Here is a 26251-nt window from a genome sequence, read left to right as displayed (position 1 = left end):
CAAGCTCATATTGTTTTTGATTCAGAGATGGATGCAGGAAACACACAGGGTGAATCCAGGCTGCAATGCACATGCAGATATACAGATCAAAATGTTATGCCAATCCATGCTTTTTTCGATGCTGTGGGGGTGGCTACCAGGCTAAGTGTGTCAGTGTCGGCAAGACGCACTTGCACTGACATTAGCAGCAGTTGTCAGTCAGACATTCTGCATCTGCCATAGGCAGGTGCAACATCCGATGGTCTGGCCGATAATGCACTGATAGTATGCAGTACACTGATAGTCTTTGCATGCAACTCAGTAGGATGTCCATTGGCCATGGCATTACCATAAAGATGCAGTAGTGGCTACGATAACTTGCATTTGTTTCCATTTGGAGCCTAGCAAGCTCCTTACATTTGCAGCAGCTGTACTAACTTGGCTTAATTCATTTTTTCAAACCAGCACCAAAGTTCTAAAGAGCGTGGTTCTCCCACCCTCTTTCACACAGATACAGCTGCAGCTCTGTCCAACTCTGAATCACCTCCATAATGCAGAGCTAGCAGAGAATATTTGGTCATTCACATCAGTCTATGCTACAGTGAAGTTTACAATCTAGTTACTGCAGGGCTTAAAGTGGTCATGCAGATGTGAATTTGGGGTCCCAGAGATCACCGGCTGCTCTGCATAGCAGCAAGTGATTGCTGAAGAGATGCCGTGCGCAAGTACACAGCATCTCTTCAGTGCAGGGAGGGAGCAAGGGGTTGCACCACTAGACCACGCCCCTTTACCTGAGGTCATGCCCACCTGATCCTTATCTGTTCCTTTTTGAGCCAGCTGCACCTTCAGCGTGGCAGGTCGCGATTTTAGATGCACAAAAGTTGGCAGGTATGCTACAGTGAAGCTTAAAATCTACTATATATTCCCTACAACATGGATATATACACACACACACACACATTTCCTTGAAAGAAGCCAATTAATCTACCATTATGTTTTGGCATTCCGGAAAGAAACCTTAATACGTGGAGTAAACCAATGCAGAAGTGATAAGAACACTGCATAGATATGGGCCCTTATTCTAATTCGGACGGTACGGCCCGCGTGCGGCCGTACCGCCGATGTTTTTCTTCTGCACATGCGCAGAGGTCAATCTGCGCATGTGCAGCCCCCTTCGCCGCAGACGTATTTCGTCCGCCGCAAAGGGGGCGTATAGGGGCGTGAGGGGCTTCATACCCTCATTTCCCTATGTGTACGCCCCGCGTTTCATGGGCGTTCCCATGCAAACGCGGGGCGTATGCATGGTAATGAGGGTATGACGCAACTCATGGGGGCGGAAAGCTGACGTCGCCGGATGTCAGCTCTCAGCCCCCATACAAGCTAGCACACGGACGATTGTCCGTGTGGTCTCAGCTTGCGGGAGCTGCCGGGGCGTGCGGACCTGCCTTCGATGGTCGACGACCATCGAATGCAGGGGGCAGCTCCCACCATGGTGGAGGCGTACGCCTCCACCATTTTTATGCGGATCGCCAGCCGTCCGTGTACGGACGGCCGTGGCGATCCGTCTCGTGGGCGGGGATTGGTTTGTGCGGCCAGAGCACCGTGTGCGGCTCTGGCCGCACCAACCAGAATAAGGGCCATGGTTAGGACTGGACCCGTGAGGCATCAAAGCCTTTCACTGCAGGATGCGCTATCCCTATTCCAGCACACATTATATATTAGCAATATAATTAGTACCACATGTAATAAGCTAGAAAATAAAGGTACAAACATTTAAGATACTAAACCTATGATGTGTAACCTCTCTGCAAATTCACCTACCAGTAGGTGCCTGTTGCAAATCTTTCATAAATATTTCATCGTCCATTGCTTCAAGTAATTCCCTAGGTACCAAGAAAGAGAACTTCAGTAAACAGTAGTTGTCCACAATATGTGTGCCACAACTAGGGGTGTGCACCGAGCACTTTTCGTGTTTTGGATCTGTGGACCTTATTCAAGTCCATTTGCAATATCTGCTCCTTTCGCATGGGGACCATTGTTTGTTGATTATGCATGCACATTTCTGCGCATGTGCTTGTTGCATGTGGCCGTGGCAATCTGATTGTTCACTGGGTGCACGCAAGCAACCTTGCGGGCGGGGGTTGGAGAGAGGTGTGGGGCAGCGGGCTGCCCCATTACCATTAACAATTCCTACTACTAGTGCTGACGCTACTGGCCCCAGTCATGACACTGATGTGCAAGTCCATCAAAATCATCTGCTCAGGCCGATGCACAATGTCATAAAGGGAAGATAAAATTGAACAACCTAAACGTAATAATAATGAATAAAGCAAAACAATTTTATCTATGCACAGAGGAACGCTAACTTGGAAACATGCTATTTACAACAGCAAGTGGCGAGGAAAGGCTTGACGGTACTTGTGTATTATCACGGCGCCCATCGCATCGCAGACCATAAGGCATGCGATGGTATGCGATGCGATGTCCCGCGATGTTCCCCAATGTCATACAATGTTAAAATTGAATGAAAAGGTCGGAGGACGCGTACCGCCGCCCCTCACGGGTGCGCTGCGCTCGCCACACTCGCCAAGTATCGGGTTCACGTTCATACTGGGGGGTGGCGTGGGGGTGCATTTAACTTCACAAGTATACGCGTCCCCTCGTGGGGCTCGCTGCGCTCGCCACGCTTCGGGCTCGGTGGCTCGCTTGCACTCGCCACACTATATAAAATCAACTCCACGCCGACGTGGATAGTGGGGGTATGAAAAGGTCGGAGGACGCGTACCACCGCCCCTCACGGGTGCGCTGCGCTCGCCACACTCGCCAAGCATCGGGTTCACGTTCATACTGGGGGGTGGCGTGGGGGTGCATTTAACATTGTAAGCACCCATTAGGGTGCTTAAAAGCACCCATTAGGGTGCTTATACAATTTAACATCGTAAAGGGGGCTAACATCATATCGCATCGCAGTGCATCGGGTGTATGGAATGCGATGACATGCGATGCGATAAAAAAAATTGTGCAACTTAATATCGGGGGCGCCGTGATAATACACAAGTACCGGCTTGACCTATGTTCATGACTGGTGGTTCAGCTTCTCATGGAGATGGAAGCCCTCCTCCCTCTCTAAAAACAAAAAAAAATAAAGTATGTTAAAGCACAGGAACTTACTGTACATTCAGATATCACAAATCCCCAGGCAGAGTCCAAGTGTGTCCACAGTTTGCGATGTCTAGGCCTGACCCTACCAATACTGTACAGTAATTACACTTGGCTGGTGGGAAAATAATTCTGTTTTGGAATACTATTTACTTTTACAAGGAACAAGGAAGATGAAGTATGACAGCAGTCACCAAGTTGCAAAACAGATTAGTAAGGCCATAACAAATATGCTGGTGTTAGACGTGCATCGAGTATCCGCCATTAGTGCAGTGGGATTACACAGTTAATGGACATACTGTGTACCCACTCTTGGTTCAACTTCAGTACACAAGCAATTCCCAGATTGTACAAGGGACATTTTAAAAAGTGTCATTAGTTTCCTCACTCATAAATGCATTTGTACCCACTGTCCACTTAACCACCCACATGTGGACAGAACAAAATGGAGCTTATTACCCGTATTCCCTTACCACCTGTATTATTGTACGCAAACACATTGATTGTAGGGATAATTTAATTGAGAGCGGAAGCTAATTTTATTCCATAAAATGACAGGGGCATGCAGGAGTGCTGTCAGCAGCCCAAAAAGGGTGGTCAATATGTTGAATTCAGATCCCAGGTATTGTAAACCTGTATCTTTATTTCTGATGGACACAAATCTGCAGAGGCGCAAAGAGCTGTTGGTGAGAAAATGTTCAGCTCAAGCGGAACGTGACATGGCAAAATCTCCTTCTTTAATTTCTCCGGCATTACATTCAACACACCCACTACAATAACGGACATGTCTACTGTCACTGCATATGATGCTGTCTCCATTAAAGGAATGGTGGCGTTCAGTGACAGTATCCAAGTAGGCATGTCAAACAGTCCATTTCTTATTTACAGTTTCTTATATAGCGCAGCATATTCTGTTGTGCATTACATTTGGAACAACAGTGATAAAATAATCTGGGTAGTACTAGTAATTATACAGCAGTATCACTGGACTGGACTTTAAGAGCAGTACCAATGGACTGGACTTATGCAGCAGTATCACTGGACTGGAATTATACAGCAATATCACTGGACTGGACTTTAATGGCCGTACCACTGGACTTTAAAGGCATTGCTGCTGGACTGGATTTATGCAGCAGTATCACTGGATTGGAATTTAACTGTAGTATCACTGGACTTTAATTGCAGTATCACTGGACTTTAATAGCAGTACCAATGGACTTTAACAGCAGTACCAACAAACTTTAATGGCAGTACCACCTGACTGAACTTATGCAGCAGTATCACTGGACTGGATTTTAACTGCACTATCATTGGATGGGTGTTCATGGGTGTTCATGGTGGAAGGACCTCTTCTGTACAATGCTTGGCTTTGACAAACGTTAGCCGTGTCATGTGAGCAACAATAAATCTTTTTTTCACGTTTATTCAACGATTGGTGAGTGCCCTCTATTTTTTATTTATTTTTTCTATATTCTTTATATATATCCCTAGCCACAACATGCAGGGTAATAATCTACTTATCAGTCACTCCAATTTTTCATACATCATGTGAAATACACTCTTTAGGTAAAGTCATACTTCCATGAGCAGACAATCAGTGTAGGAGAATGGTGAGGGTAGTGGGAACGGGCAGCTTTTCAGGAAATTGGAGATGGAGGGACTTGCTTTCTAAGCATGATGAGGTCAGTGTGAAAACATCAGCCATCCAGAGCAGAGGCATAACTAGAACTTTGTGGGCCTCGTAGCAAAATAAGGAGCACAGCAACACAGGTCTCTACCAGAGTGGGTATGGCATACTTGCCTAATCTACAAGCCGCTGAGGCCTACAGCAGGCAGGGAAACACGTAAGTGCTCCAACTATACCTCTCACCTATGCACAGTGAGACCGACTTCACTATACCTGCAGTGATTACGGTACCTATACCAGTGCTCACTCTGGAAAAAGTTGCACAAAAGGACATTCCGCGCCAGCACCTGGGATGCCCAGAATAAGTTACTCGGTTTCAACCAGTATAGCAATTTTTTTTCTTTTTTGCTGTCTGGACAGACATAGGGGGGTATTCAATGTGGGGTCACGGCTGTCGAGCTGGCTCAACAGTCGTGACCCTGTCCCGTTCAGCTCGACCGAGAAATCGCAGGCGGGATTCAATGCCCTGCCTGCCGCAGGACGAGAAAGGGGGCGTGGCCGGGAGAAGTGGCCGGGATTCGGCGAGCTGCGGCCGGGAGCTCAGCAATTCCCGACCGTTCTCGGCAGAACAAGCTTCTGAAGTCGGGCTTGTTCTGCGAGATGTCCTTCTCAATGCTGTCGGGGAAGACAGCATTGAATAGGGCCCCGCAGCCATCTCCCGACGAGAAAAATGGCTGTGGGGCCCTATTCAATGCTGTCTTCCCCGACAGCATTGAGCAGGGCATCTCGCAGAACGATATTGAATAGCCCTATTGAATACCCCCCATAAAGTGGAACTGATAATGTATCAATACAAGTATACAGCATACCTCTGAAATCTATGTGCACAAACACGGCCTCATATTGCCACTAACAAAGTCCATTAGAGACTAATCAATTGGCCCTAAGAAGGTACAAGACTGCCTAATACTAACAATTGATTAAGGACATACTAAATGAGCCATTATATGCACTAAATAATTAATTGTCTTTTTTGGAATACCCAAGTGATTGCTTTACTGACTTAATAATTAATATCTAGGCATGCTGGTTTGAGATATTACCTATTGAGGATTTATAAGTGTTGATTTTTGTTTTTATTTTGTCTTTAATTGTGGCCACAAAGACAACTGTGTAGGATTTATATGTATCTTTATTTTAGTTCATCAATTTTACTGTATATCTTTATTTTTAATAAATATTATTAATGAATTGATTGATTAAGACCCTAGCCTTCAGCAGTTTTGTTCTTTTTCGATTTATGTGCTTTGTTTTGGTATCTTTTATAAGCAATCCCTAACAAAACAGCGGCACTGGAGTAACTAGAGTTATTCATAACATATTTTCGGTCCAGTATTAATCACTGTAAACAATTGTGTTGTATTGTTGTCACCAGGTTTGCAACGCTAGACTTGTTTTTACCCTCTATAAAAGTAGTTGTTTTAAGGTACATTTTACATAGTTGTGGGGTTGATGCTTTGAAAATGACTTAACATTCTTCATTCAACACACAGGCCTTCTTTATAATTAGCAATCACATAATTGCTCCAAACCTGTCCGAACAGCAGGTGTAAATCCACTTGGCCATGACAGTTCGGAATGTCTGCTGATCTACCAGGAGACCTTGATTATCTGGGTCCAACATCGTACAGAGTCTCTGGAGATGATTTCCATCACAGCTTTTATCTGTCACACTCTTCAAGTAATCAATAATCTGGATCACAGATACCTTTCCTGCAGATAAAGTCACTCAAGTAAGAAGTATACTGCAGAATCATCTATCCGAATCAAGAATGGTGATAAAGGTAAACAAAGAACGTAGTTAGTGAACCATAAGAGAATTTAGTCTTTCATGTACTAGAGAGGTAGGACAAGAATCCAGCATGTGCCATAATGATCTATGTGCAAGGTTCTTAAAAAAAATGTTATGCTTAACAAGACAGAAATGATAGGACCAGTCCTATAGCATACCCTCCAACATGACCCATTGCATTCGGTACACAATGCTCTGCTCCTGGACTTCCCTCTTAATGTATGATTGCCATCACCTGTGTGGAACTAGGTAATTGAGAAGAAGGATGTTTCAACTCCGGTGATGGCACTCATACATTAAGATGGAAGTCCAGGAACAGAGCATTGTGTACCGAATGCAATGGGTCATGTTGAAGGGTATGCTATATTTTTATATAATCAGGATAATTTTTAATAGTATTGAAGTGATTTTAAAGTGATATTACTCTTCACATTACATTCATTTATTGTTTTGTATTGTATATACCTTCCTGCGACTTCTTATAAGTTTTGCAAACCTGCAACCAGCTCTGAATAACCCCCAGTGAATGTCTGTCAGAATGCAAATTGGGGGTGGCTGGATCTATTCACCAATCAGAATGCTAAAAGACATGACTTTTATGGAGCATGTGAAGAGATTATGCAGGAATGGTAAATTATGATATTCGTGTAGGAGTGCATTGCATTGCCCAGGCCCTACAAGTTCAAGATGGCCCTGTCTAGCCACATTACATTTCTATCAATAAATATTTATGTATTTATTCAGATATAAAGTTATGTATATTTAAAGTTACTTCACTGACCACGCATGTGATGGCCATTCAGTAGTAACTTGCTGGGGTCATGTAATATTTTTTATTGTCTGATGGGGTCCCAGAGCAAAATTGTTTGAGCACCCCTGCACTAGTGTGTGCAGGGTTGAGCAATTTACATGTTTCCTTCCCCTCCTCCAGTGTCAGGGTGATGCAGACAGTATCCTTGCGGAGGGGATGCCGGCAGTCACAATACTGATGCTGGCATCTAACTGGCGCCAGAAGACCGGAGACAGAATGCCGACATCTCTGAGGATGCGTTGCGACCAGCATCCCCAATGCAATTCACTCCAGGGGTAGTCATATGGAACTGGGAGATGATTTGTTCAGGCATATACATGCGGGCATGTACTGAGGCTCGAGGAAAAGAAATTCTGTACTGAATTAACAAGGATTCTTCACCATTAGAACAGTAAAATTCGGGAACTCATTGCCGGTGGGGGTGATTACAGCAACTACTGTTAATGAATTTAAATCAAAACTGGATACATTTTTGGACACTAAGGGAATCCTATAGATATGACTTACTCAAGTCAGTAGTTAGATGTCAAATAGGTTGAACTCGATGGACAAACCTCTTATTTCAAACGTAATTACTATGCTACTATGTAATGCCAAGTAAGGTCTTGGCAATAATCTCTTCTGTTTGTGTTATTGAAGAACACATTCTGCCCAGACACTTCATCCTATGTGCCATTAAAATTCCCCTCCTCATCCTGCAAATTTTTCTCCGTGTGCTGATCCTGAGACAGAACCCTTCTTATGCTGGCCATACACTAGAGCAGGGGTTATCATATATCAGTTGCATCGAACATCACAGCCTCAAACACAGTGTCCACACTGGCGGCCTCCTTTCTGTTTAAATGGACCACATCACACTTACAATATCTAGGTGTACAAATTCCGAATAATTTGGACAAATTATTTTCTTTAAATTTTACCCCTATCCTACATAAAATATGTACAGACTTAACTCTTTGGCTTCCCCCAAAATTTTAATGGTTAGGACATATTAGTATTACAAAGATGAATATTTTGAGGGTACTATTTTTTTGAGGGTACCTATTTCAGATGATACCAATATCTCTTCCCCCAAAATACCTCTCTGGTCTCCATAATGTATTAAGGGATTTTGTATGGGGAGGACGGAAACTTAGATTTAAGCACCAAATAATCTATAGGAATAAAAAACAAGGGGAAGACAAATGCCATTAATTTCTGCATACCATCATGCGATTATGCTACCCTAGACAGGACTCAAGACTCGGATGGTAATCAGTGGGTCCATCTGGAAGCTGTTTCCTCTGAAATGTGTCTACATCATTTGCCTTGGCTGTATCACCTAAGCGGATCTACACGTCCAACAGTTGGCATTTCTCTTTCAATCTGGAAAAAGTTACGCACCCACTCGGACCTCACCATGAAGGTTTTACCGCTGACCCCCGTTTTTCAAAATCCACACTTTCACCTGGGTATGTGGGGTTTGGCAGCCATGTCCAGGAAGGCAGCAGGTGTAACCAGGCTGGAGCATTTGTTTTCTGCTGGTGCGCCGAAATCCTTTGAGACAATATTTGAATCTGGTTCTTCAATTCCCTGAATGCAGTGCAGGCTTGCTGTGATTTGTATTTCCACAAAAATACATAATAGTATGATTTATTGGTACTCTTTACCTAGAAGGGCGCCCATCGCGGGCATTGCATGCACTAAAAAATCGGGTGCGATGCGACCGACGCGATGCCCGCGATTTCCCATAGGGAACAATGTTAAATGTCCCAATTGACCCGATTTTCCTGTTCAGTGTCTCAATTGACCCGATTTTTCCATAGGAAACAATGTTAAATGGGCCACAGAGGCCAAATAGGCACCCTGAAGTGTGAAATGGCCCCCACAATTGTTAACGCCACCCCACAATCAACGTCAACCCGAAGCGTGGCGAGCGCAGCGAGCCCGCGAGGGGCGGCGGTACGCGTCCTACGACCTTTTCATACCCCCACTATCCACGTCGGCGTGAAGTTGAGAATAGAAAGTGTGGCGAGCGCAGCGAGCCACCGAGCCCGAAGCGTGGCGAGCGCAGCGAGCCCCGCGAGGGGACGCGGACACCTTCACAGGTATACGCGTCCCCTCGCGGGCTTCACAGCTGTCCGCGTCCCCTCACGGGGCTCACTGCGCTCGCCTCGCTGCGCTTGCCACACTTTCTATTCTCAACTCCACGCCGACGTGGATAGTGGGGGTATGAAAAGGTCGTAGGACGCGTACCGCCGCCCCTCGCCGGCTCGCTGCGCTCGCCACGGTTCGGGTTCACGTTGATCGTGGGGTGGCGTTAACAATTGTGGGGGCCATTTCACACTTCAGGGTGCCTATTTGGCCACTGTGGGCCATTCAACATTGTTTCCTATGGAAAAATCGGGTCAATTGAGACATTGAACAGGAAAATCGGGTCAATTGGGACATTTAACATTGTTCCCTATGGGAAATCGCGGGCATCGCGTCGGTCGCATCGCATGTGATTTTTTTAGTGCATGCGATGCCCGCGATTTTTTACTAACGATGCCCACGATCAAAATCGTGGGCGCCCTTCTAGGTAAAGAGTACCAATTTATTTTTTACATTTCAATCAGCCCAGTTCCCACCGCCTTGGGGGTCCGGGGACAGCCGGGGCTTAAGGTCGGGCAGGTGGTATCCTTCATTGGGGGGTCCCCACTCCCCCAGGCTCCCTGCCTTGGCTGACCAGCTGCAGGGATGAATGCTTTGGCTAGGGGAACTTGCGTAAAAAGTTTCCCCTGGCTGTGTATCACCCTGATGGCTGTTTGGGCTGGTTTCCAAAATACAGGGGACCCCTACTAATTTTGTCCCCAGTATTTTAGAAACCAGGACCAGCCCCATAGCCTGTTTTTGCTCCCCTGAATTTCTAAAACCAGGACCGGTTATTTGAGGAAGAGGCTGGTTTTATTCGTAGGTTCGTAAATTTGTGAAATATGTATTTAACATCAAATGAGTACGAATACGACCATTCTTACCCATTTGATCTTAGTAAATTTACCCCTAAAAAATCACTATATCACACAGAATTTGCAAGAAAGAGAAACCTATGTTGCTGGAGATAAAAACATCAAGTACACTCTTTTGGTTATGCCGAATAAAATAATTTTACTTCCGCTTCACGTTAATTCATTTAATTTAATTTAGGCCTAATGAAGATTTTTTGCGAAAGCTATGGATAAAAAGGAAAAGTTTCTAAAGTTAATTGAACCAAAGCTAAAAAGTGGCATATTGGTTGGCTCCTAATAAAGAAACTCCTTATGGATTAAATATTTAGCATTAAATTGATTTAAATTGAGTCTGCTGCTGGGTCCGTCTTCAACGCTGCTGTGCATGGATTCTCAGGGAACAAAAAAACGGCTAACAATGGGCCTAAAGTTACAGAGTCCTGTGATTGGATATCCACCAGAGTGAAAACTCTGTGCAAGGCTGCAAATAGCTTGCAAAAACCACACTGATTGGCGGCTAGCAGCAAATCCATTCGCAACTTGAATGATTTTCCTAGGTTGTGCGGAACCCAAAACCTATCCTGCCTGTGCAATAGAAACAGGCTGATCGAGGCCATAGCTGACATCACACGCCCTCCCTGAAAACGCTTGGGCACACCTGCATTTTCCCAGATATTGGCCAATTACCACCCACAAACGCTGGCTTCCTGTGAGTCAAACATCAGCTTGCAGTTAAAAAATCACTGTTTGGTGATGCGAATGCATACCGTGGTCCATACGCATGGTCATTCAATAATCGGAGGCGTGCGAATTCGCATAACAGTCAGGTCTGAATAACCCCTTATGTGTCCATTGTGAATAAACTACAAGAATATGGGCTGTAGAATGATACTTAAAATACATTCCCAACTAGACTTTTTCTCTTACAACCTGGATAGTGTAAGTGATGGACGTTTTCACCCAAGGGATGACACTGGAGCATCACTACCAAGGATGTTGGGATCCTGCAATGATGGGACACTAATGCTGGTTCCTTTTCAGAAAGACATTTGAGACACTGTAGAAATGGAGTTGATCAACATTCTACTGAAGTTCTCTAAAGCAAAGTAACTTTACATTCTATCTTTCATTAACAATTACCTTACGGCTAATTTGGATTGTTAAGAGTTTCTGAGGTTTGTTTATGCAGTTTATAAGCGTGTATGTAGTTTTAGCAGTATTTTTTAAATGAATATAAGGAGAATGTTTCAATTCTGAAAATGTTACTAATCTTACATTTTTTCAGATAAAGCTATCACTGCTTGTGTTCATTTTGTGTAGCTAATAAATGTTATGCTATAGAGGAAGTCTGATTTTTCCTCTGAATTAAGCATGTCTAAATTAGGTGAAAACATATATTGACATTTAAGATAGAGATAATTCTTGTGTTGTTATATTTTCCATAGATCATGTAACAATAAAACACAGTACTCATATCCTGAATGAACAGCCACCCACGGCATGATCATCATATTATGTAACAGACCCTTACCTCTTTCCTCTGAATCACATACTTGAAAGACAGTGTCAAGCATCTGCTCATCACAGGAAAAATAGGCTGTTTGCCTAAGGTTTTTCTGGGAATCATCTAAAAAGGGAATTGATGATATTCCTTCATTATTGAACCTCTGTAACATGATTACAAACAATGGTTTCCTTACAAAATGCTTTGCAGAAACAGAGGTCACTAGGATTATCTGTCATGTTAAAGAAGAAGAATTCTATATTATAAGGTGGTATATAATTTTTATATTGCACCCGATCTTCCATCTAAAGTGACAGGAGATCATAGGGCGCTAATCAATTGATCTGTTTTTTTGCACATATTGCGCCCATTATGGTCAGGTTTAGCCATGCATTTGTGCATTTCAGCTCACCGCCCCTGGGAATAGTAAGCTGAAATGCTGGTAAAAAACAATTGAATAACACATTATTCAATAAGCAGTTTTTAAAAGCATACACCTGTTTTAAGTAAAACAATATGTTATATAACTATGAGCGTATCAGGTTAAAGGACCATTTACTATAACATACAAGTTGCTGTCTCTACCAGTTAGGACCCCCTCACAATGGGCAGAGCCCCTGATAATAAGCAGGTACCGTACTATGAGGAATGGGGCACCAGAAATTTGTTTGGCAGGAGGGAATACATTTTATAGTTAACCATTAATATAGTTTAAAACATATGGAGTACACTGCATCTACTGTATACAATGGGGTTGTTATAATCAGCCAGGAGTTTGGCCACTTTTATACAAAGTCTGAAACTTCTCCCCTGTTAGCATTCCAACATAATGCCAGAGTCTACACTGTGCATGTGCCAGTGCAAGTGGAGCTGGTGATATTGATGAGCACTGCACTGAGAAGTGCAATCTCCCAAAGAAGAGCCTAGCTAAACTAGATCTATGAATGCCATGCCAGCAACCGAAGATGCAATGGATGACCAGAGAACACAGAGAAGGTCCCGTCTCCCCTTCTTCAACCAAAAAGTAAATCAGTTACTGCATCCTTGGAGGTTGGCGCTGCAATTGCCAGATGGCATGACTATCAACTAGAGGCTGGTACCATGGTCCCGCCTACCCTCCTTCATTCAAATGGAAAACTGAAACTGCATAATAGTACGATGTTTCTGCAAGAGTCAGGTCGTGTGACTGCCTGCTAGAGACTGCGAACATGGTCCCACCTCCCCTCCACTGCATTATTAGCTGACACCTGTCTACTGAACTAGTATGGTAGTGCTGGAGCACAGAATAGTAGGACTTGCGCCACTATATAACCACTGTTTAATTTTACATTATGCAAATTATAGATGTTACTTAAGTGCTGACTGGTTGCTATGGGCCACTTCTCCTCTGGCTAACTTCTCCCTTATCACTTTATAATCTACCCCTTAAATACCATCAATAGCATTCCGAATCACACCCTTCACCTGGCATATTTGAACCCCCATTCTCTCAAAAGTTTCTCATTACCAAATAACCCCATACAGTTCCTGCTGTCATAAAGCTAAGTGGCTCCCACATATATACAACTGGGTGAATCTCTTTTCCCTTTATTTAATTCCCTCCATTGACTGGAAGGAGACAGGGAAGGCAATATGTCTAACTAGTTCTCCAATCCTGCATGAACAGTCAGTAGGGCTTACTCTTAGCTGAGACCAGTGGCGTAACTATAAATTTTGCTCCACCCTGCCAAAAAGTTGGTGACGCCCCCAGGGCTCCTCTCCAGCGTGTTTCCCCAACGGAGAAGCTGAAGCAGGAGAGAGGCAGACAGACCAGCAGACACTTCTGCTTCCCTTGGCTCAGACGCGCCCCAGGCCGCCCCAGCACACACATCCTGTACACAGTAGCCAATAACCGGCTTTGTGTACGGTAAATTGAATCAGTGAGGGGATTTGTCGTCTCTGTCATGGCTAACCCGCCTCCGGTGCTTAGCCAACAGGCAGCAGCATGTCAGCGGGTCGAGTGGGTGCTGGCGCCCACACAGACCCCGTTGCCGATTTCTCCCCCAAGCGGCTGCCTTACAGTGGTTACGCCACTGGCTGAGACTATTCTAAAACATCTAAGTTTAACTGGGAAAGACTAACTTTCTATTTTAGACAATATGACCAGGAAGTAATAGTACCATTGGAACATTTTTTTTATAGCAGTCTGCCTTTATTCTTTTTCCAAAAGAACTCTCAGGGATAGCAATCAACCACCATTGAGCACTAGATATAGCCCAGTGGGCAATTGGAAATTTTCAGTACGTATGCAAAATACCTTTCCAGATTGTCTACTGAAATGAGTATCAAAGCTGACTGGTCCAACAGCTGCTGGTTTTGTCGGTGACTACGAAGGGTCATGGACAGTGGACTAATATGTTATGGAATATTTCTGTATACAGAACATTCTGTATAGAGACCAAGTGAATACAAAACTGGGCCAAGAGACCTGCGCTCTGATCATTTATATGCTATACCCCTATGTGAAATGTTTGAGATCTTCAGTTGTGCTTATAAGTTTACATACCCTAGCCGAATTTGTGATTTTCTGGCCATTTGTCAGAGAATATGAATGATAACTCACAAACTTTTCTTTCTCTCATGTTAGTGATTGGGTGAAGCCCTTTATTGTCAAACAACTGTGTTTACTTTTTTTTTAAATTCATAATGGCAACAGAAACTATTCAAATTACCATGATCAAAAGTTTACATAACCCAGTTCTTAATACCGTGTATTGCCCCCTTTAACATCAATGACAGCTTGAAGTCTTTTGTGGTAGTTGTGGATGAGGTTTTTATTTTCTCAGATGGTAAAGTTGCCCATTCTTCTTGGCAAAAAGCCTCCAGTTTCTGTAATTTCTCTGGCTGTCTTGCATGAACTGCACGTTTAAGATCTCCTCAGAGTGACTCAATGATATTGAGTCAGGAGACTGATATGGCCACTCCAGAACCTTCACTTTATTCTGCTGTAGCCAATGACAGGTCGACTTGGCCTTGTGTTTTGGATCATTGTTATGTTGGAACGTCCAAGTACGTCTCATGCGCAGCTTCTGGGATGATGAATGCAAATTGTCCTCCAGTATTTTCTGATAACATGCTGCATTCATCTTGCCATCAATTTTGACCAAGTTTCCAGTGCCTTTTGTTAAAGTCGAGTTGCACACACGCCATTTTAGGATAGTATGGCCGCCATTTTGGTTCGCAGAGTTGCGCAAATAAAGTTTCCATACCCGAGTCTGTGTGACAAAGTGGACCAGAAGCGCAGCCATACTATTACACATAAATTCATAATAACATACTTACACTAAATAAAATATAGTTAAAGGTTTAGAGCACCACACATAGCTTAGTTAGCATTACATACATCCGTCTGTATGATGTTTAGTACCGTTACGTTCCGTTTCTTATGCGCAGTATTCCGGTCATTGCGAATATTTCGCAATTCATACGGTCCGATAGTTATGGACAAAATCCATATTCCCAAGACTGTTTCTGTTAAAAAGTGTATAACAAAAGAATCTAGTTGTAACCGGTTCTTACTGCTATTTACAACCCCTGACGATGATACCAACAAACAAAGGACTCCAAAGGTCACTCCCCTGCACCTATCCAAACCAGGTGCTTCATTTTTACCCCAATCACAGAGGACTTGACATACGAACCCTGACCAATAGGAATGGCCTTTGACCTCCCCTTTCTGACCCTATAAGATAGGTGACCCAGGGCGGCCTCGGTCACTTTGGCACATCTTCTTTTCCCTGACCATTGACCGGACTATAGTTCAAGCCTGAACATAGTGAGCTCCGACCGGACTGCGCTGCGCATATTTGATGAGACGGTAAACGGTTGCATTCACTATACTTGCTTTTATTGTATTGTTGGCTGATTGTATCCTGTGTCTGTTTTTCTTCCCCTAGTAGAGCTTTATTATTATATTCATTGTTAGACGATTGCATTACGTGTTATACCTGTTTTCTTATTTCTGTAATCCCCTTTTGTCCATTAGGGACTAAATACATTATTTACGGAGTTCCTATCTCCGCACCTTTATACTGTGGTCTCGTCTGTTATTCGCATATAGTGATAAAGGTATATTACAGACATTGTCCTTAAAGGTGTATTCGCAGATTAGAGACAAAGTACTGCGAAGGGATCTCTTATAAATGCATTGGTTCTTCCGTGTATACACGATAAAGGTACGTTACGTTGCGCTACGTTTTGTTCGCACGTAGCTAGGAATAAAAGGTACGCAGGTTACGGACATTGTACGTAACCTACGCTTTTCACTTATTGTTCTTGGATCATATTAAATTCAGCATTAACAATTGGGGGCTGCGTCCGGCCGTTTCACACTCTAGAGCTCAGTACCAAACGCGCGGCCTGACCTATACCAGCAAAAGGGTGGAAGTATTTATTATCCATTGCTGGATAGGCCAGGTCCGCAGCGGTGCGGGGTTCGAGAGGTGCTAGCGTTGAACTCGAAGTACAATAAGTGAAATCCAAGGAAACATTAAGCCACGTGTTTAAAGCATATTGAAGTGTTTAGTAAACTGTACTTCTGCCTGCCACAAGTAGTTTAACGGGGTATAGTGTCTTGAGTTGTTTGTTCATCACGGTATATGTGCCACGTGCGATAAGGGTCGCACACGTGGAGACAAAGGCCCCAGCACTGGGAATGCCAGATTATGGGAAACCCTTTGAACTGTACGGAACTGAATCAGCTGGGTGTGCGGCAGGAGTACTTGTTCAAAAACATGGTGATGCCAATCGACCAGTAGCGTACTACAGTGGCCAGCTGGACACAGTAGCACGCTCACTCCCAACTTGCTTACGAAGTGTGGCTGCGATAGCACAACTAGTAAACAAGAGTGAGGATGTGGTGTTGGGACACGATTTAACTGTTCATGCTCCCTATGCTGTCTCTGCCCTCCTAAATTCTGCCCAAACACGCCATGTGTCCTCAGCACGGTTCACCAAGTGGGAACTGGCGCTGATGGCCCCAGTAAATATTACCATCAAAAGATGTAACACACTAAACCCAGCCACATTCCTTCCTCATGTGCCCTCCAAGGCACAAAGGGTGGAGGGTGATGGGAATGTTGCTGAATATGGTAAGGCAGAGTTTGGTGAAGGTGGGGACAAACATGATTGCATGACCTACCTGAATCAGACCTTTACAGCACGTCCTGACATAAGCGACAGCCCATTAAGTGAGGTAGACTTAACCTTATTCACTGATGGTAGCTGTCATAGACAAACGGAAACGGGAGAGCTGTGCACAGGCTACGCGGTAGTAGATGGAGAAGGTATTGTGGAAGCTGAACCCTTAGGACCACCTCACTCAGCACAAGTAGCAGAACTGGTGGCACTGACCAGAGCATGTGAACTGGCCAAAGGAAAATCAGTTAACATATATACCGACTCCAGATATGCTTTCGGAGTAGTACATGATTTTGGAGCCCTATGGCGCCTCCGAAATTTCATGACGGCTGCTGGCACACCAGTGGCGCATGCGACATACATAAGAAGACTTCTGGGAGCTATCCAGCTTCCAGACAGAGTGGCTGTTATCAAGTGCAAAGCTCACACATCAGAGAAGGACCCGGTGTCCCTTGGTAACAGCCGCGCTGATGAGGCAGCGAAAAGGGCCGCATGCCCTGTAAATATTTCCACCCATCCTACAAACCTCTGTACACTGAACATGGTATCCACATCCAAACTGATAGACATGCAGAATTTGTGTTCCCCACAGGAAAGAGCAGTATGGAAGTCGAAGGGATGTGGCCAAGAGTCCACCGGACTTTGGAGAGATGGACATGGGAAACCAGTGGCCCCCAGGGCATACCTTCCTAGTCTAGCTGAGGCGGCCCATGGGCTGACACATCTTGGGAAGGAAGATATGTGCAAGCTGGTAAAGGCCTACTGGTGTGCACCAGGGTTCGCTGCTCAAGCAGGTAGAGTGGCAATGTCATGCCTCACCTGTTTGAGGAAGAACATTGGAAAAGCCATCCCAACAGAGCCATCCCACATCCCTCCTACAGAAGGCCCTTTCCAGGTTGTTTGATAGACCGTTGGGAAGGACCGTACCAAGTTTTGTTGACCAGCACTACATCAATTAAAGTCGCAGAGAGAGAGACTTGGATACATTCGTCCCACTGCAAGAAAGCCAGTAACCCAGAGTTCCCGTGTGCAGAGAGCGAAAGAGAAGAAGTATCGCTAGAAGCATTGTTCCGGGAAGACTGAATGGCAGCCAAGGTCAAGCAACCTGAGCGAGCAAAGGTCAAAGAACAGAGCAAATAAAAGTCCCCTGGTAGAAAATGATGGAAGGACTCCAAGCAACAGGTTCACAGTTATGTATCTATTTCTTTGTTTTCTTCCTGTTCCCTCTTCTTCATCCAAGGATACTCGGTGGCTGCCACATTCTAGAGCGATCGGAGCAGAGTTCTGACAGTGTAATAATGGACCCAGATATGGGTGAAGTAGAATCCCTAAACCAGCTTGATACTTTACCCATAACAGGAGAAGGTAAAAGGTATGAGGAAAACGTAGTTCAAGGGCTATGTGATGAGTTATTGTCTGGTAAGTACTGTGTCTGTAGATATTGTCAACCGAAAATGGAAGAATAATGCATCCAGCGATGTCAGTCGATGAGTCTGGCAACTACGGGCCGACATCCCTTGAGTGATTACCACTCACTAGTGGGTAAGGTCTTAAACCAAACAGAATGCTGGGTGTGTTCACAAGTACTACATAAAAGAAGTAGTGTAGGCCTAGTCCCATACCCGCTTAATATCTCTGAGATAAGCGTATTAAATAAAGGGAGGCCACTGGATAAGAGATACCTGTATACCAGGTCCCCTAGTCTTAGATTACACCCATACCAAGTGGATAAGTCCCTGGTATGTATGAACTTCTCTAGTTCCAGAATGATTGGTACTTGGGAAGTGACATGGCACAACCAGACAATAACTTACTCCCAGCGTCCAGATGGAGAGCCTATTGATAAAGAATTATTGTTAAAGATCCGCACCAGTGGGAGACACTATAAATATGTCAACACTGTGAAGAAAAATAAAATGATGGCCGGCAGAGTATCAGCCGGTTATTGTAATATGACCCTACAGCCAGAAATCTGTGAGGAACAGGTCAGGGAGCACGGGACGGGAATGTTCTTATGGATAGTGTGTGACAAGATCATGAAATATTCTGTCCCTTATTTTCTCCCTGACGATGTTTATTATATTTGTGGTAGAAGGGCGTACAAATGGCTCTCCATGAACTACGTGGGAATTTGTTATTTAGGTAGAGTGTTACCTGAAGTGATGACCCTTACACATGATGAAATGGTAAGCATACACAAAGGTATACCTCCTCCTTACACTCATACCCATTATGACCAAATCCATAAAAGGGATTTAACAATCAAGAAAGAACCCCTAGCTTCTGAATTGATACACGAATCGTTCGGTATCCAACTCCTCATTGCATTAGATATCACCCATACCGCCAGATTAGTCATAAATTTTAAGTATATCCAAGCATTAGCAAGCTTGGTAGATAACATCACTGAGATTTATGATGACACCTTCAGATACACTGGGAGAGAGTTACAAGCATATAAAAGAGAGCTAGTTCAACATCGGATGGTGTTGAACTATCTGACAGCCATGACAGGAGGATATTGTGTCACCCTCTCCACACAGTTTGGGGTGAAATGTTGTACATACATCACCAACAATACTGAAGACCCAGAAGAAATCATCGATCATCGGATGGATGAGATTCTTCAGCTTAAATGGGAATTTAGAAGGGAACACAATATCAGCCTGGCAGAAATAGGTGATAAGGTCAGTGAATGGACCTCCTGGTTGAACCCAATGCACTGGTTCTCCGGTTTAGGAGAATGGGCACAAGGAATCATAGCTAACATCGGAAAACTCCTCCTCTGTATCGGTGGTGCAATCATAGTCTTTGTGTTATTGTTCAAATGTTTAAAAGTGGTGACCCGGGGAAAGACAAAACGTACTGAAATCATGAGTGTAAGAACGAGAGATGCCGAGGAAGACCAGGGTTTGGTATATGACCCTAGAATCGAAACCACCACCCCTTAAAGAAACAATATTTGTGAAAGTGTTTATGTTGTAACCTCCCTTGTTTTTATTTTTATCCCAAAAATTGTACATTATCCTTCGTCACCCTGAGTAGATTGTTCGATAAATGCGGCCCATCGTTTATCCATGATCCTGGATCGGCCAAAGAGCAGATGGTTTACTCCCCTTATATGTTTAATTCACGGATCCCAATTTCTCTGTTAGGATTATGAATTTCTGTATTTTTATGTAAAATGTTTGTACTGTGACAGTTTTATATTTACTGTCAAAGGGTGGACTGTTAAAGTCGAGTTGCACACACGCCATTTTAGGATAGTAAGGCCGCCATTTTGGTTCGCAGAGTTGCGCAAATAAAGTTTCCATACCCGAGTCTGTGTGACAAAGTGGACCAGAAGCGCAGCCATACTATTACACATAAATTCATAATAACATACTTACACTAAATAAAATATAGTTAAAGGTTTAGAGCACCACACATAGCTTAGTTAGCATTACATACATCCGTCTGTATGATGTTTAGTACCGTTACGTTCCGTTTCTTATGCGCAGTATTCCGGTCATTGCGAATATTTCGCAATTCATACGGTCCGATAGTTATGGACAAAATCCATATTCCCAAGACTGTTTCTGTTAAAAAGTGTATAACAAAAGAATCTAGTTGTAACCGGTTCTTACTGCTATTTACAACCCCTGACGACGATACCAACAAACAAAGGACTCCAAAGGTCACTCCCCTGCACCTATCCAAACCAGGTGCTTCATTTTTACCCCAATCACAGAGGACTTGACATACGAACCCTGACCAATAGGAATGGCCTTTGACCTCCCCTTTCTGACCCTATAAGATAGGTGACCCAGGGCGGCCTCGGTCACTTCGGCACATCTTCTTTTCCCTGACCATTGACCGGACTATAGTTCAAGCCTGAACATAGTGAGCTCCGACCGGACTGCGCTGCGCTGCGCATATTTGATGAGACGGTAAACGGTTGCATTCACTATACTTGCTTTTATTGTATTGTTGGCTGATTGTATCCTGTGTCTGTTTTTCTTCCCCTAGTAGAGCTTTATTATTATATTCATTGTTAGACGATTGCATTACGTGTTATACCTGTTTTTCTTATTTCTGTAATCCCCTTTTGTCCATTAGGGACTAAATACATTATTTACGGAGTTCCTATCTCCGCACCTTTATACTGTGGTCTCGTCTGTTATTCGCATATAGCGATAAAGGTATATTACGGACATTGTCCTTAAAGGTGTATTCGCAGATTAGAGACAAAGTACTGCGAAGGGATCTCTTATAAATGCATTGGTTCTTCTGTGTATAATACACGATAAAGGTACGTTACGTTGCGCTACGTTTTGTTCGCACGTAGCTAGGAATAAAAGGTACGCAGGTTACGGACATTGTACGTAACCTACGCTTTTCACTTATTGTTCTTGGATCATATTAAATTCAGCATTAACACTTTGTAGCTCACACATCCCCAAAACATCAGCGATCCACCTCCGTGTTTCACAGTAGGAATGGTGTGCCTTCCATCGTAGGCCTTGTTTTCCCTGTATTTCCGCTGAAGTTATTTGTGGATTTTTCTTTGCATCCTGAACAATTTTCCTGGCAGTTGTGGCTGAAATTCTTGCTGGTCTACCTGACCATGATTTGGTTTCCACAGAATCCCTAATTTTCCACTTCACAATTAGAGTTTGAACACTGCTGATTGGCATTCTCAATTGCTTGGATATCTTTTTATATCCCTTTCCTGTTTTATACAGTTCAATTACCTTTTCCCTTAGATCCTTTGGCAATTATTTTGCTTTCCCCATGGCAGAATCCAGACACATCAGTGCAGCACTGGATGAAAGATGCAAGGGTCTTTCAGGAGTCCAGAAACTCACTGACCTTTTATACACACATGAAGAGGGGAGGCACGCTTATTTAAAACATAACGTTTAATAATATACTTATTTTTAAAAAAGATTATGGCGATTTCATCATAACGAGACAAACACATACATGACATACAAAACATGTACAAAAAACACAATGTATCAATGATCTCTATCGTATATATATAAATCGGCTTTATCAGATGATAGCGTATTAGAATATCCAATCAGAGTTCACTCATAAATAGAAAGCTGTCAATCTGACATTGAGTAAATACCACAATGGGTATGGTGGAACGCAAATATACAAGTCACAGTAGTGTAGGGTCAGATGCTTATTCTCACTATTTTTGTTCTGACAGGTATATTTTTCTATAATCGATCGTCCCCTATTGTCTGGGAGGATCTATAGGGATTATATGGAGATAGACATAGTATCTATAGTCTTTAATGATTATACATTGCTTTTTGTTATTCTGGTGCCATCTAGTGGCCTTAATTGTAGAAATGATTCCAGTTAGAAAACACAGAAGAGATAGATTGGTCTTTAGTATATCCCTGCAGTGTGCTTGTTCCACGGTAACTGCTGCTGATTGTTATGTCTGGATTGGCTTGACCAATCCCCACAATTGAGCGGGTCAATCTGTGTGACAGTAGCAGATATGGATATGGAAAGTAATGGGTATTTTCTCTTCACGTTAGAGCAGGGACCCCCCTGCATGGCATGTGCCTTGGCAAAGAGATGTATCATTATTAATTGTAAATAAATTTACCCAGAAGGTGGTAACAAGTAGAAAGGAGTCTGTTGCACTATTAGACTACTTTGCACGCTGCTTTCTCCCATGTGCTTTCTAGCATTGATGGGCGATGAGCGGTGTATTTCGTCACTCATGCTTCAGAGAAACAATGCGTACAGAAGAGAAAATGAAAAAAAACTGGAAAAATCTAAGTATATAGCAATTATGATTTTTAAAGTTCCTTAAAAATATGTAGTCAAATATTGGTTATTGTTGATAACTGGGTGACTACGCAAATAAAGACTAATTTAGTGACAACAGTAGTGTCTGTCTCTGGTCTCTATCCAGAATGTTGTTAGGTTATAGTAAAAAATTCACACACATCATGGTTTTTCATAGAGAACAAGTAACAACAGCCAGAGCTGCTGATTTCAGTAACATATGGTTTAGCCTGAAAGGGTCTTACCACTACCCAGAGTGGTGAGGTTGCTGCAGCTTCTGCTATTTCTAGTCAGCCAGAGATGTAAGTTTTGGCTGAGTAAGTAATCCCTAGGTCCTCCCTCCGGGGCCTGGAGTGGTCAATAACTGACAACAGTAAACACAGTTGTTTGACAATAAATGGCTTCACCCAGCCACTAACCATGAGTGTAAGAAAAGCTTGTGAGTTATCATTCATATTCTCTGTATGTGAAAATCTGGTCAGTGTGGAGATGGGCTGGTTGGACGCACGCCACACTAACCTAGCCGCAGCTTAGAAAGGAAAACCATTGCCGTGGGACTGAAGGACAGGCAGAAGAGGAACAAGAACTTTTACAGGTCAGAGGTGCCCTGCGGAGGGGACGGCGCATCAGCACCCTGCACCACTACCCCGTGAACCCATTGACTGCCACTGTTCTCCCCTTATCCCCAGACCACTCCCACCCCCAAGACATCTCTACTCCATGACTGATATCCCCCACCCCACCATCATCACATTGAATTGTATGTGTGGTATTGACACCTGGCATTGTGACCAGATTTTGATATATACCTCAATAAATACATTATACATTTAGGAGGTTATTCTAGTCCATGTAAAATTAACAGTGCTGGGAGCGGTTTAAAAGCCCCCCGCCGCTCGTACTGCCTAATGCCCCCCCCCCCGCCCACCGTATTCCCTGCACGGCTGCGAATGGATGTTTTGCATAAACATCCATTCGCAGCCTTGAGTGCTGGGACCAAATCATTCGATGGTCGCCAACCATCGCATGATTTGGAACGTATACGCAAAATTAAGGCACTCTCATGTACCTTAGCTTTGTGTGTTCCCTGCACGGGAACAGGGCAGGCAGCCGCGTCACTGCTGAATTTCAATGGGAATGCCCAGTGTTTTTAATGGGAATACCCATAAAACGCTGGGCGTTCCCATAGGCGGGTCCGCTTGCCACTGCCCCCCAGCACTGGTAGGTGCAAACGGGACGGTGAACTAGTAGTTTGCCATGCCAGTTTGCACCCAGCATCTGCACAGAAATGCGCAAGCGCAGAAGAAAAATATTGCTCCCCCATGGGAACACGTGGAGGAGTGATCGGATAATAATAACCCCCTTAGTATCTGCCATTTATTACTTAATTTCACATAGGGGCATAGCATATACATTATCAGGTCTGTTCCCAGTTTTGTATTCTCTTATATTTACAAGGCATGCGTAAAACACATGCACAGAGACACACCATCGTTCTGCGGCGTGAATACATTGAGGACCGAATAATGTTGAATCACCCCCATTGTGACGCATGTATATTGCCTGCTGAAAACAGGCACTGCTGTGACTTTTTAGTTGCCAAACTATCAAGCCTGTATGTTACCTGCTACAAATTAAAAGAAACAACTTTGTTTTCATCTAATGTAAGGGATTTCTGTCACAATATACTTATTTATGTTACAAATGTATTATTGAATACAAAAAAAAGAATAGGAATACATATTATTATTTAAATGTTTATAAAATTTAAAGAAAAATTAATTTGTCACGAAACAGGGATTGGCAGCTCTGCCCTGCCGGGCTCACTTGTCCGCGCAGGGTTCAGTGGCGCATGTCATCTTTTCCTGTGTCTCCTCATCGCCACAGGTGTGTCTTGCTGCATGTTCTCAGTCTCCTGCTGATCCAGACGGACATTACAGCGTCCTCATGTTTGCAAACTCAGTATTTCCCTTCATTCCCATCACTGGGTTCAGCCATGTTAGCTTGGATTAGCTGACTTCTTTGGATCCAATCCAAACCCACTTCAATGTCAGCCAATCATCATGGCCAATCATCTAACAGCCAGGGGTATATGTTCAGTCTGCAAGCACAATAGAATAGAAACCCTGTTAGCAGTCTGCAAAACCTGCTCCTGGTTTAAAAGACTCCAGTGCTAATTCCAGCTGCAGCACCACCTGTCTTCCCTGACTATGCTGAGTGCCTGTTCTGCTGCTAATCATCTGACCTTTTCGGTGTTCCTAGATAGCTGTCCTGTCTCACCTGCTGTGCATTCCTGCTATCTGGTTCAATCCATTTGGCTTCCCTGGCTTTGGATCCAATCCAAACCCACTCCACTGTCAGCCCATCATCATGGCCAATCATCTAACAGCCAGGGGTATAAATTCAGTCTCCAAGCACTATAGAATCGTCAATGCTTTGTTGTACCAACCCTGCTAGCAGTCTGCTAAACCTGCTCCTTGTTACCAAAGACTCCAGTGCTAATTCCAGCTATCTTTTCTCATCGGTCAATCCTAGTGTCCTGCTGTCTCCAGCTCTGCTCATCAGTCAATCCCAGTGTCCTGCTGTCTCCATCTCAGCTCATCAGTCAATCCCAGTGCCCTGCTGTTTCCAGCTCTGCTAACCAGTGCCCTGCTGTCTCCAGCTCTGTTCATCAGTCAATTCTGATGTCTTGCTGTCTCCAAGTTTGCTCATTGGTCAATCCCGGTGTCCTGCTATTTCCAGCTCTGCTCACCAGTCAATCCCAGTGTCCTGCTGTTTCCAACTCTGCTCATCGGCCAATCCCAGTGTCCTGCTGTTTCCAACTCTGCTCATCGTTCAATCCTGGTGTTCTGCTGTCTCCATCTCTGCTTATCGGTTAATCCCGATCTCCTTTTACCTTCAGCTCTGCTCATCAGTTCAGTTTGGTGTCCTGCTCTGCATAACAGATTCAGTCTTCATTGCATCATACAAGGTACTCTTTGGCCCTTATTCAGATCTGATCACAGTACAAATTTGTTCTCAAAATGGGCAAAACCATGTGCACTGCAGGTGGGGCAGATGTAACATGTGCAGAGAGAGTTACATTTGGGTGGGGTGTTTTGAAACTGAAATCTAAATTGCAGTGTAAAAATAATGCAGTCAGTATTTACCCTGCACAGAAACAAAATAACTCACACAAATCTAACTCTCTCTGCACATGTTAAATCTGCCCCACCTGGAGGGCACATGGTTTTGCCCATTTTGAGAATGAATTTGCACTGCGATCAGATCTGAATAAGGGCCCTTATGTATTAAGTGGCTGACCTGCATCCTCTCAGTCCATAACCATTGTTACGGTGTATTAAGCATCTGGCCTGCATCCTCCCAGCAATCCTACTGT

The 26251-nt window shown here is 43.8% G+C and overlaps 1 protein-coding gene across 3 annotated transcripts in view; it reads right to left on the bottom strand.

The window, feature by feature from the left end:
• The window catches only part of KASH5 (KASH domain containing 5), a 97683-nt gene that overhangs the window by 65687 nt on the left and 5745 nt on the right, over positions 1 to 26251 (bottom strand). For 2 of the 3 annotated variants that reach the window (XM_083161735.1, XM_083161736.1), the window contains exons 3-5: positions 11926 to 12021; positions 6358 to 6538; positions 1801 to 1862 (exon numbers count right to left, since the gene is read on the bottom strand). In XM_083161735.1, the coding sequence (XP_083017861.1) occupies positions 1801 to 1862; positions 6358 to 6538; positions 11926 to 12021 (339 nt within the window). The remainder of the gene's footprint in view (positions 1 to 1800; positions 1863 to 6357; positions 6539 to 11925; positions 12022 to 26251) is intronic. The other variant, XM_083161737.1, reaches the window with a different exon arrangement.

The sequence above is a fragment of the Crinia signifera genome, chromosome 19 (assembly GCF_055691185.1).
Source record: "Crinia signifera chromosome 19, ASM5569118v1, whole genome shotgun sequence".
In the NCBI taxonomy this organism is placed as follows: Eukaryota; Metazoa; Chordata; class Amphibia; order Anura; family Myobatrachidae; genus Crinia; species Crinia signifera.
This window is presented reverse-complemented; position numbering and strand designations above follow the sequence as displayed.